The sequence below is a fragment of the Coregonus lavaretus genome, assembly GCF_964263955.1.
Source record: "Coregonus lavaretus genome assembly, contig: HAP1_SCAFFOLD_1758, whole genome shotgun sequence".
Lineage (NCBI taxonomy): Eukaryota > Metazoa > Chordata > Actinopteri > Salmoniformes > Salmonidae > Coregonus > Coregonus lavaretus.
The window spans coordinates 118-13,557 of NW_028162902.1; the positions used below are offsets into that span (position 1 = coordinate 118).

Consider the following 13,440-nt stretch of genomic DNA (forward strand, 5'->3'; position numbering starts at 1 on the left):
CCAAAACAGAGTTGAACCGATCTGCTCCCATGGCATGCTTTACCAACACACAAACACGTCACGCATGCACCCACACACACACACACACACACACACACACACACAATGCATTTATAGCTGTGTCAGCATTTCACAAACATACTGTACACAAACTCGATAAACTTGAGAACAAAACTGGATCCAAAAAAAATCTCTGGATTAATAAAAAATCTCACAATCTCACAATCTGAACTTCCTTAGTCAGCAACTGAAGGCAGAGCAGGAAATGTGAGCATTCAGACCTAAATGTGTTTTAATGTAAAGTCAGAGTCATCCAGCATGATTCTATGAATCCAGTTTACATTATATGCTTGGCTGTCTGCCATTGGTGGAGGAGGGTGAGTGAGTGAGTGAGTGAGTGTGAGTGAGTGAGTGAGTGAGTGAGTGAGTGAGTGTGAGTGAGTGAGTGAGTGAGTGAGTGAGTGAGTGAGTGAGTGAGTGTGAGTGAGTGAGTGAGTGAGTGAGTGAGTGAGTGAGTGAGTGAGTGAGTGAGTGAGTGTGAGTGAGTGAGTGAGTGTGCACTGGCCTGTTGTTTCCCTTGGTCCTCTGTCCATCAGGAGATCTGCTCCTCTCCTCATTCAGTTGGTGTTCCAGATAGCCCACCTGACCCTGGGAAACAGACATGTAATACTTTTGTAGTGCTTACGGATGTGTTATGAATGTGTTATGAATGTGTAATGAAGTTTTTGTGTAGGTGCCTTAATGTATTTTTTTTATTATTTATTTAACCTTTATTTAACCAGGAAGGGCTCATTGAGATTTAAAATCTCTTTTTCAAGAGCGTCCTGGCCAAGATAGGCAGCACCAAGTCATTACAAAAAATTACAGACAGACAACATGAAAAACTACAAGTAATCTAGTAAAAACCATTCATGAATTCACAGGAGTATAACAATATCAAAAACAGCAAATTAAAAACATTGACAGGTCAGTGAATCAGCCTCAAAATCCTTCATCAGAGATTTAAAAACACCAATCGGGACAAGTTCTTCCAGTTTAAAATTATTTTGTAAGGTGTTCCAAGACGATGGCGCAGAGTACATAAAATACCTTTTACCAAATTCAGTTCGGACATTTGGAACAGTTAGCAGGATAAAGTCCAGTGAACGAAGAGAGTACCCACCACATTTCTGAACAATAAAAATGCCCAAATAAAAAGGTAGTAAACCCAAAATGGCTTTGTAAATAAAAGTATACCAGTGACTGAGCCTACGAGTGACTAGAGAAGGCCAGCCAACCCTGGTATACAAAGTACTTTATGTATATTCATATTCTATAATGATGATTAAATGGGGCTACATCAGTCAGGACAAACCTTGATTGAGGCTCCCGAGTGGCACAGCGGTCTAAGGCACTGCATCTCAACGCTAGAGGCGTCACTACAGACCCCCTGGTTTGATTCCAGGCTGTATCACAATCCAGCCGTGATTGGGAGTCCCATAGGGCGGCGCATAATTGGCCCAGCGTCGTCCGGGGTAGGCCGTCATTGAAAATAAGAATTTGTTCTTAACTGACTTGCCTAGTTAAATAAAGATAAAAAATAAATTGAGGAAATGACGTCGTTTACTAATTTATCCCCCAAAAATAGCACTACACCACTGCCTAAACCTGCTACGAAAAGTCAATTTCGACAAAAGCGGTTTCTCTTCTAGACAAAACCCTCCTTAGGAAGGTTAATTACAGCTCGGTCTGTGCTATCCGAGATCCTTGGGATGTCCCTACCCCCAATGAAGTTTACATTTAAAATGGTTAAGGTAAGAGTTATGGTTAAGATTAGGGTAATAGTAGGGGTTAAGGTTAGGGTTTAGGGTAGGGGTTAGGGTAGGGCTTTCCCAAGGATACCGGATAGCACTGACCATTACCGCTCCCCCTTCCGTATCATGATAGACTCCCGATTGGTCAGCGTCACCCACCTTCTGTCCGCTGAAAAGTCAGTTCTCACTTTTAGACGAAAGAGGGGACACAAAACGAGTGTTTTGTTGATATTAGCACGCCTCAGCACGGGAAACACTCTTTTCATGCCACTTCGAATACCGAAGCAACTTCTTCGTAGCAGGTTAGGAGACTGAGGTTAAGGTTAGGAAAGGGGTTAGGGTTAGTGAAAATAACTTCTTATCGAAGTGGCTTAAATAGAGTGTCCCCCACAGCACAGCTGATAAAGTTGAGAAGACTTCTAGCTAAGGTAAACTGCTTCAAAGCTTTATTACTAATTCTGGCATTTACAACATTAGAGAATGATTTGGATAGTCAACCCCCACTTTTTTCTACTCAAAATGCGGGTGTGCAAGCCAGTTACTGCTAGCTATCTAGCAACCTGTTAGCTTAGCCAGAGTGGTATCAAAGACAGTAAACTCCGCGGTGGTATAGACGGGTTGGCCGACAACGTCACAAAAATTATGCGCGTGCATCGAGCCTGTGCTGCAGATTAAAAGGTGTGAGATTAATACAAAGCATGAATTGAATTTAAGTTTTTGTATGTTTATTCTGTTACTCAGTAGGTGATTGATAATAACATTTTAAATATTTTAAATAAAACATCAGTCATTAATGATCTAGAATGAAATTACTAAAACGTAAATTTGAAAAGGAGTGCAGTGTCATCATTTGCTGTCTGTCTTTTGGGACCCTGTCACATCCATAATGCAGAACATCACATCCATAACGCAGAACATCACATCCATAACGCAGAACGTCACATCCATGACGCAGAATGTCACATCCATAACGCAGAACGTCACATCCATAACGCAGAATGTCACATCCATAACGCAGAACGTCACATCCATAACGCAGAACGTCACATCCATGACGCAGAACGTCACATCCATAACGCAGAACGTCACATCCATAATTTTCCTTTAGCGTTATTATGAAAGTGCAAATATTTATATAATTGTTGAGGTATGCAGCACTCTAATTCGCAATGAAAATAGTGTTTTTCAAATAAAGAATTGTAGATGCATTTTTTTAGTACATTTGTACATTAATGGTTGGTTAAGACGGGACCCACGAGTGCACTTTGATAGCCTATGCAATAACTATTCAAATGACCGGTGATTTCTTGGTTCTTTGAGGTACACTGCATTTTCAGATGACAACAAAAGTATTACGATGAAGTTTGGTGAAGAAATCTTTAATATATAAACAGTCATTTTTTTCACAGAGCACATCCATAATGCAGAATGTCACATCCATAATGGTACATTTTCCTCTCTAAAGTTTATATGACAATTTCTATATTTTCATCATTGTTGTTTTTGTGTGTTGCCAAGCCTTTATTTTAGTGACTATTAATATTTTACCCTAAGACTTTGACATTCAAAGATGTTTGTGGCGGCAGGTAGCTTAGTGGTTAAGAGTGTTTTGCTAGTAACCGAAAGATCGCTGGTTCTAATCCCCGAGCGGACTAGGTGAAAAATATGTCGATGTGCCCTTGAGCAAGGCACTTAACCCTAATTGCTCCTGTAAGTCGCTCTGGATACGAGCGTCTGCTAAATGACTAAAATGTAATGTAAATATTTGCTGATGTGTCTATTCTCCCCAAAATGCCTGTCCATTTCCGTCACATCCATAACACAAGTTCTGTTGTTCTGTTACTTCAAACTGGTATTACTTAGAACTTTTTATTTTTATGTCTACACTTCCCCCATAATTAATAGCATACCATTTTCATGAATTATGCTAAAATGTAGAATTGACAAACAGTTGTATTTTACTTCTTTTTCTTACATTAGAAAACAGCACATGAATCGGATTCAGCATCGACAGACTCTGTTGATTCTTGAACCCCTAAACAGCAGAGCTGCTACAAACGCTAAAACCAGGGAGAGTCTGACCATTTCTGTACACCAATCTAGAATAACAGTGTTCGAAAGATGTGCTAGTTCTATCCTTGATTTACTTTCTACAATGAAATCAGGGGAGAGCGCGAACGCAGTCCCCCACTACCAGAAATTATGCAATCGAGATTTCCACATTTGGGAAATTCGCAGAGGTCGAGTCTACAGTAGCGCAACGACTGTAGACGACTGTAGACGACTGTAGACAGTTACGCGTTCTGTTTGGTCTAGAGTCTATAGTCACTGTAGACTCTAGACCAATCAGAACGCGTAACTGTCTACAGTCGCTTGCGTCACTTGAAAAAAAATCTCATTAGCAGCCTCGCAAAAATCGCATTAGCCCCGTATTTGGACCCGACTTTCGCTCATTACTTTATTCGTATATCATTCATTGTCTTGGGATTTGGTGGAAGTTATCTGAGACCCTTGGAGACCTTAACCAACGTTTTTGTTTTGTGCGAATTGGTCTAGTTTTTCTCTTGATGAAAACGCATCTTTTCACTGGCTTGTGGAAAACGATGTGGGCTACTTGAAGTAGTAAGTATATTATATTTAATACCATTGGAGGCAATGCATTTATTATACAATTTTAATGGCATGCTTATAATAAATGGCAGTATACTTGACAAGCACAGATCAGAGGAGACCACTCAACATAGGGAGGGAGAGAGAGTGAACCAGGGAGTGAACATGATTCCAGGTACACAGGTGTATTCTCTATACTTGTAACAAATTAAATATGTGCAATATTGACAGGAGAGGGGGTGCGATTGTACTGAATATATCACAGCTGTGATTTGGATATAGCTTTAATACAACCATTCTACAATTGCCATTTATTAGTTAACAGTAATAAGCCACAACAGATTATGATTTGTTTCTTTTTTTAATCATTTATTTTCCTCCGCCAACACAAAAAGATCTGCAACTGGACTTCGGACTTGACTTTTGCCAAGCAACACAAACAAAACATTTATTAGAACACCTGTAAAGCGGAGTGATACATGTAGTTAAAAGTCCCCGTGCAGTAACGCTCAATATAGGAACTCATGGAATGCCCATTGTCCAATCAAACTAATTAGTTGAAAAAGTGGAACTAACTGTTGTATAATACCTTCAATTTTGATTTTCAGGTCCCCACTGTGCAGCACGGCCCTATCAGGTTTACCTGATCAGTGGCATTGCACGGTGGAACTCTGACAGGAGCGGGGATGCCGTGTTTGGTGGCAAAGGACGGCACCACAGGACCTATTCGGCGCCGCTGATTGATCGCCTCAACGCTCGCTGTAAACAGCAGCTGTTCGGAGAGACTGTGGAGGAGAATTTCCGGGCCCCTGCTGATGTCTCTTCCAACGAGCTGCTCGGGTTGGAGTACCTGTTCAGCCAGAGCACGGGGGAATCTGGGCCCTTCTCTCTTCAGGACATTGTCAACGATGGACCTGGTCCAGAAGAGGAGGTGCTCCGACCTGGGCAGCCTGATCCAGATGACGCAGACGAGGCGTACCAGAGCGATGTGGAGGCACACGACCGTGCGCTGGATGCCGTCCTGCCCCACATCACACTCACCAGCGACGAAACCGCCACTGTTCACCCTCCGGCCTTTGTGAGTAGCCGTGTGTCTGCTAGAATGAAATACAATGCACCAGTTACTGAAAAAGACAACATATTTGAACTTACCACATTCATATGGCTTTTTCTTTTACAGAAGGATGCCTGCAGTCCAAACCCTCTTCCTGGCTTTCCTAAGTTGGAAATGTTCTGCTCTGTGCTGGTGGAGATTGGCCTGGCAGAAGAAAAGCTGTCACTCACCACCGAGCAGAGAAACCAGGTCCTTAAAGCCTGGAATGCCGTGGAGGAGCATGACAAGCAGCCACAAAAGTTCAACCAGTTGTACAGAACACACTGGGGCAACACCCTCTACTGCCGCACAAAAAGGGACGATCTTGTTGACGCTGCTCTGATACAGAGGGTAAAGATGGCCAAGCGCTACGCACCAGCGCAACAGGACATCAGTGCTCAGCACAACAGGCTGATGTACACGCTGGTGAAACTGTTGTGGTTGCGCTCACCTCAAGGCTCTCGCAACAGTCCTGAGAAGAGAACCCTCTTGAAGGCGTACGAGCGAGTCCAGCACCGGATTTTAGTGGAGGATCCAGTCCTGTGCAAAGCAGGCATTCCTCTACCCAAGATTAACAGCAAGACTGTGCAGGACTTTATCCGTCGCCAAGAGAGGCTCCTCAACTTGCACGCCACAAAACAGCCCTCCACCATCACTAAGACCACCTCCATCTCATCTGCAGACCTTCCACCAGCACCACATCAGCCTGCAGTCCTCCCTCCACCAGACTACCCCCTGATGGAATATGTGCCCACACCCAGCACAGCAGGGACCAAGGTGTTAAAGGGAAGGACAGATATGATGGCACCACTCTCCCGGCCTCAGCCACCGATGCCACATTTGCTACTGCCACCACCAGTGAGAAAACCCAACGCCCCCTCTACCATCACCAGACCTGTGCCCTCCCTCTCTGCATCTACAGCAACCCCAGGAATTGCTGGCCCCTCCACATGGCCCATAATGCCTGCTAGTGAGGCAAATCCAGGGATTGATGGTCCACCTAAATCAGTCCCTCCAACTCTGCCCAAAATGCCTACTACAATTGGCACAGCACACAGTAGTACTTCATTCTGGGCAAGAGCTACGCAATTCAAGCGGAAGCATAAGGAACACTCCTCAGAAGTAGGAGCCAAAGTGTCAAGGGTGCAAAATCTCCCTGTCTGTACACTCTGTGGCCAAACAACCCAGGGACATAAAAAATACAAAAAAAAGAGTTTCTGCCCTACAAATATGATGTCCCCATCAAAAGGTCTGGACAACAAAGTGTACAGCAGCTACGAACACTTCACCTCTGTTGTTGACAAGTTGTAGTAATATAAATATGTTGTAATAAATCTGTAAATATGGGACGGTTGCATTGTACATATGGTAAATAGGCTTTGATTTTATGACATTTTATATTGTCTAACTTATATTGTCTACACTGTAGTGCTGTGTTTTTTATAAGTGTTCCCCAATATACATGCACTTTATTCATTAAAGTGGTCAGTGCTACAGTAACAGTTGTGGAATATCAATTAATGAATTGAACAATGGGGTTATATTTGTATGTATCAAAACATAAAGACACAGATAAAGTAACTGAGGTAAGGAAATGTGCCAATAGCACAATGAAATCAGATCATTTTGCACATATTTTAGTAGAAAAGGTAAAGCCACAAAACAACATTAAATTCCTTGGGAAAAAACTAAATAGGAGGCATGGAAGCAGTTATTGCCATCTATCAGTTCAATCTGTCCTGAAGTTCAATTAATTCTGTTTAACTCACACACTGACAAACACCATATAATTACTTATCCCACGCTCCAAACTTCCAGCCAATCACGATCAGGGGCAATTGCACTACTCTACGGCGCATCCTTCCGGGGGGATGCGCCGTAGAGTAGTGCAATTGCCCCTGATCGTGATTGGCTGGAAGTTTGGAGCGTGGGATAAGTAATTATATGGTGTTTGTCAGTGTGTGAGTTAAACAGAATTAATTGAACTTCAGGACAGATTGAACTGATAGATGGCAATAACTGCTTCCATGCCTCCTATTTAGTTTTTTCCCAAGGAATTTAATGTTGTTTTGTGGCTTTACCTTTTCTACTAAAATATGTGCAAAATGATCTGATTTCATTGTGCTATTGGCACATTTCCTTACCTCAGTTACTTTATCTGTGTCTTTATGTTTTGATACATACAAATATAACCCCATTGTTCAATTCATTAATTGATATTCCACAACTGTTACTGTAGCACTGACCACTTTAATGAATAAAGTGCATGTATATTGGGGAACACTTATAAAAAACACAGCACTACAGTGTAGACAATATAAGTTAGACAATATAAAATGTCATAAAATCAAAGCCTATTTACCATATGTACAATGCAACCGTCCCATATTTACAGATTTATTACAACATATTTATATTACTACAACTTGTCAACAACAGAGGTGAAGTGTTCGTAGCTGCTGTACACTTTGTTGTCCAGACCTTTTGATGGGGACATCATATTTGTAGGGCAGAAACTCTTTTTTTTGTATTTTTTATGTCCCTGGGTTGTTTGGCCACAGAGTGTACAGACAGGGAGATTTTGCACCCTTGACACTTTGGCTCCTACTTCTGAGGAGTGTTCCTTATGCTTCCGCTTGAATTGCGTAGCTCTTGCCCAGAATGAAGTACTACTGTGTGCTGTGCCAATTGTAGTAGGCATTTTGGGCAGAGTTGGAGGGACTGATTTAGGTGGACCATCAATCCCTGGATTTGCCTCACTAGCAGGCATTATGGGCCATGTGGAGGGGCCAGCAATTCCTGGGGTTGCTGTAGATGCAGAGAGGGAGGGCACAGGTCTGGTGATGGTAGAGGGGGCGTTGGGTTTTCTCACTGGTGGTGGCAGTAGCAAATGTGGCATCGGTGGCTGAGGCCGGGAGAGTGGTGCCATCATATCTGTCCTTCCCTTTAACAACTTGGTCCCTGCTGTGCTGGGTGTGGGCACATATTCCATCAGGGGGTAGTCTGGTGGAGGGAGGACTGCAGGCTGATGTGGTGCTGGTGGAAGGTCTGCAGATGAGATGGAGGTGGTCTTAGTGATGGTGGAGGGCTGTTTTGTGGCGTGCAAGTTGAGGAGCCTCTCTTGGCGACGGATAAAGTCCTGCACAGTCTTGCTGTTAATCTTGGGTAGAGGAATGCCTGCTTTGCACAGGACTGGATCCTCCACTAAAATCCGGTGCTGGACTCGCTCGTACGCCTTCAAGAGGGTTCTCTTCTCAGGACTGTTGCGAGAGCCTTGAGGTGAGCGCAACCACAACAGTTTCACCAGCGTGTACATCAGCCTGTTGTGCTGAGCACTGATGTCCTGTTGCGCTGGTGCGTAGCGCTTGGCCATCTTTACCCTCTGTATCAGAGCAGCGTCAACAAGATCGTCCCTTTTTGTGCGGCAGTAGAGGGTGTTGCCCCAGTGTGTTCTGTACAACTGGTTGAACTTTTGTGGCTGCTTGTCATGCTCCTCCACGGCATTCCAGGCTTTAAGGACCTGGTTTCTCTGCTCGGTGGTGAGTGACAGCTTTTCTTCTGCCAGGCCAATCTCCACCAGCACAGAGCAGAACATTTCCAACTTAGGAAAGCCAGGAAGAGGGTTTGGACTGCAGGCATCCTCCTGTAAAAGAAAAAGCCATATGAATGTGGTAAGTTCAAATATGTTGTCTTTTTCAGTAACTGGTGCATTGTATTTCATTCTAGCAGACACACGGCTACTCACAAAGGCCGGAGGGTGAACAGTGGCGGTTTCGTCGCTGGTGAGTGTGATGTGGGGCAGGACGGCATCCAGCGCACGGTCGTGTGCCTCCACATCGCTCTGGTACGCCTCGTCTGCGTCATCTGGATCAGGCTGCCCAGGTCGGAGCACCTCCTCTTCTGGACCAGGTCCATCGTTGACAATGTCCTGAAGAGAGAAGGGCCCAGATTCCCCCGTGCTCTGGCTGAACAGGTACTCCAACCCGAGCAGCTCGTTGGAAGAGACATCAGCAGGGGCCCGGAAATTCTCCTCCACAGTCTCTCCGAACAGCTGCTGACAGCGAGCGTTGAGGCGATCAATCAGCGGCGCCGAATAGGTCCTGTGGTGCCGTCCTTTGCCACCAAACACGGCATCCCCGCTCCTGTCAGAGTTCCACCGTGCAATGCCACTGATCAGGTAAACCTGATAGGGCCGTGCTGCACAGTGGGGACCTGAAAATCAAAATTGAAGGTATTATACAACAGTTAGTTCCACTTTTTCAACTAATTAGTTTGATTGGACAATGGGCATTCCATGAGTTCCTATATTGAGCGTTACTGCACGGGGACTTTTAACTACATGTATCACTCCGCTTTACAGGTGTTCTAATAAATGTTTTGTTTGTGTTGCTTGGCAAAAGTCAAGTCCGAAGTCCAGTTGCAGATCTTTTTGTGTTGGCGGAGGAAAATAAATGATTAAAAAAAGAAACAAATCATAATCTGTTGTGGCTTATTACTGTTAACTAATAAATGGCAATTGTAGAATGGTTGTATTAAAGCTATATCCAAATCACAGCTGTGATATATTCAGTACAATCGCACCCCCTCTCCTGTCATTATTGCTTAATGACAGGGTCACATATTTAATTTGTTACAAGTATAGAGAATACACCTGTGTACCTGGAATCATGTTCGGCAGAGCTTTGTGGAATCCTTCCAGGCTGTTGCTTCCACGCAGACATTTGTAGTAGGGTAGGTCCACATTGTTAATGGTTGTGGTACGCGCCACCCTATACATGTTCATGTCTGGTGGATCCTGGATGCACTCCAGGTGTCGCTGCTGGCCTGCCCACATCTCATCAATGGCCTCTGTAAATACATACATACATACATGCATGCATACAGTGAGTTATGTTCACTTTGTATGCAACTCTATCCGTATCAATGTTGTAATAACTTTTTTGAATGAGGTCTTTTATACCAGGTGTTTTGAAAAGGCTCACTCCGCTCTCGTCCAGCCCTGCGGGACCTTTCAGCTCCTCAATGGCCAGATGGATGAGCCGGAATGTTTCCTGAGCTCCCAGTGTGACCCTTCGCACGTGGTGTTTGAGGTGCTCCCTGGTAATGTAGAGGCGGACAATATCCTCATCTGACACAGTCATCAGCGTTGCCGGGTCCTTGGCTCTCATGGCCTTGATGAGCAGCTCCAGGTCTGAGCGGTTATAGGCCAGCACTCCCCCAGCTAGCGCAGACTTGAATGCAGCATACTTCGAGTGGGACTCTGTGCGTATGGCTGCATCAAACCGGTGGATCCAGTGAAAGATGTCCAGACGCACAACCATCCCGTTGTCCACCCAAGGCTGGAACAAAATCCCCAGCGCTGTTGGGCCCTGCGCACGGCAACACCCACGGTCCACGTATATAATTTTTGGGACTGGTTGATTGGCCAGCCGGAACCTCTCCATGACCCCAAGGCACATCGGTTTCAGCTTCTCTGTGGACTCCTCACAGGTCAGCACAAATGAAACTATCTGGGAGTGCTCGTTTCCGATGCTGGTGAACCACTCAGCTGAGCCTCCACCCTCCCCAGACAGCTTCTTCACCACCTAAAACATGTCAAGTGTGCATAATGAGATAACCTGTTAGATTTTATTGATATGTGATTTTTCTTAATCACTTTACAACAATGTGAAAATGGGTTCAATTTAAAACTTAATAAAAAACCAAACAATACTGCAAGATGTTTTGCATGATTTACATACTTTCTTGGTGGAATCCATTTTCAGCACAGTGCCAAAAGTGGAGAGGATCTGGCTCCGGTAATCCTGCACGTTGTTGGCCTCCGCCAGCAGGAAGGCGTGGCGCAGGAGCCGCGCGGAGGGGAGCTCTCTTGGAGGAGGTGGAGCCTGGAAAGTGTGCCTTAGTGCAGAAACGATCCCTCCAGGTTTCACGACAGTCATGAGGAGTGTGGTGTACAGGTCCTTACGCTGAAGGTACTCTTCAACGTGGTTCTCCTGTATCTGCCGCCACACCTTGACCATGGTGTTCCCTTCCGTCCGGTCCCTCAGAAGGCGCACAACAGTCCTATCCACGCCACGCCTATAAGTAGAGTCACAATCAATATGTTCAGGTGGATTTGAGTGACACTTCCAGGTCTGTCAAACGCACACATTATGTTCAGTATACTCACTTGCTGGTGAGGATGGCAGGGAACATAGCTTGGTGAGCCTCGCTAAGCTGGGACAAAATAGCGGCATCCCACGCAAGCCACCGACCCATTGTGCCACCTTCTCCGCTTCTGGCCGCTTTTGTACATGGTCCACAGCACAGGACCTCAGTGAGCATGGTGTACCAGGTGGACACGTCACAGATGTGACGTACCTAAAGTACATATGGGGAGAAAATCTTATTAAAAAAAAGGCCAATAGCAGGATATGGCTTTCTGTGCTCTTTTTTTGTCTTGCATGTTTACATACATAGTAATAAACTAATGTAAAAACTCTAACAAAGGTGAAGTGAGTTATACCCGGTGGTGATAGCCAGACTTGTAGAGGTGCACGTTCCGTCCTCTACCCAGACACTGATCCCCTCGAGGACACTTCAGGGAGTACCTCCACACTCCAACAGGACGCCACACAAAAACACGACTCCGAAAAAACTGTTGTGGAGTTGGCGGGGCACCCCTGACGTAGCCGGGAGGTTCTTCTGGGTAAAACCACATGCGGTCCGATTTCATCACCCGTCGCCTCCTGAACAGACCACTTTTGTCCTTATAGATTTGAACGGGTGTGAACAGCCCTCTTTCATTGTGGTCTTTGAGCCAGGAAATGTCTGCAGATGGGATGCCATTGGGGTTTTCCCACAGACGCACCCAACCCTCTAGCTCCACCTGCAACACACAACACATACAAAACACACTTAGTTATTACTTATTATTTTACATTACTTTGGTTAGTACAAATGAATGTCAAAACATACAACCAATAAAAAAAAAAAAAAAAACCAACATGTTAAACAAATTGTTCTCCTTGACATTGTTTGCATATAATGTGAATTTTACTTACAGGGGAGTCACTCAGAGGTGATTCCGTGGGAAAAGGCTGACCCTCATGATCCTGTGCTGTGGACGGGGACTCTGTGAGTTGGCCAGGGGGCTCGGGCTGTTTGGGCCGGACAGGGGGCTCGGGCTGTTTGGGCCGGACAGCGGGCTCGGTCTGCTTGGGCCGGACAGGGGGCTCGAGCTTCTTGGGCCGGACAGCGGGTTCGAGCTTCTTGGGCCGGACAGCGGGTTCAAGCTTCTTGGGCCGGACAGGCGGCTCGGGCTGCTTGGGCCGGACAGCGGGCTCGGGCTTCTTGGGCCGGACAGCGGGCTCGGGCTGCTTGGGCCGGACAGCGGGCTCGGGCTTCTTGGGCCGGACAGCGGGCTCGGGCTGCTTGGGCCGGACAGGGGGCTCGGGCTTCTTGGGCCGGACAGGGGGCTCGGGCTGCTTGGGCCGGACAGGGGGCTCGAACTGTTTGATTGTGTCTGTGGGAATTTTCCAAACAAAGTTGTTTTGTATAATTTTTAAATTTTTTACGGTTTCATGTCTGTTTACTCTGTAACTCCCCTACCTTCAACAGCCTGGCTTGCAGCTAACAGTTCACTGTCGTCCCCTGGCCATGATGAAGGATCACACTTGGAGGTGCTTGCCTGCGGTTGCTGGACAACAAAATTTATTGTAACTATATAGATTTTATGATGTACCAGCTTTTAATTATCAAAAGCAAACAAAAACATTTAGTGATTAAAATATCTCTAATATGAAAATAATTTACCATGCTATTCTGCTCTTCCCATTACATACAACTTACTTGCTCCTTGTCAACAATATATTTCCTGAACCGCTTCATCTGCACACTTGTGATGTGGGTCACTGGTGTGTGCAGCCACCTCCTCACAGAACTGTATGCTTTCTTTATTATCTC

At 45.2% G+C, this 13,440-nt stretch overlaps 1 protein-coding gene across 1 annotated transcript; it reads right to left on the reverse strand.

Moving 5' to 3' along the window:
- Positions 1-7,915: 7,915 nt before the first annotated feature.
- Positions 7,916-13,174, reverse strand: LOC311118707 (uncharacterized protein; the record flags this gene model as incomplete). Its single annotated transcript, XM_084193495.1, has 10 exons — positions 13,087-13,174; positions 12,540-13,000; positions 12,002-12,364; positions 11,666-11,856; positions 11,238-11,574; positions 10,457-11,081; positions 10,156-10,344; positions 9,242-9,708; positions 8,257-9,139; positions 7,916-7,977 (listed from the first exon to the last, which is right to left on the reverse strand). The coding sequence occupies exons 3-10, from the start codon at positions 12,209-12,211 to the stop codon at positions 7,916-7,918; spliced, it is 2,964 nt and encodes a 987-aa protein (XP_084049621.1). The 5' UTR covers positions 12,212-12,364; positions 12,540-13,000; positions 13,087-13,174.
- Between the last annotated feature and the right edge of the window lie 266 nt (positions 13,175-13,440).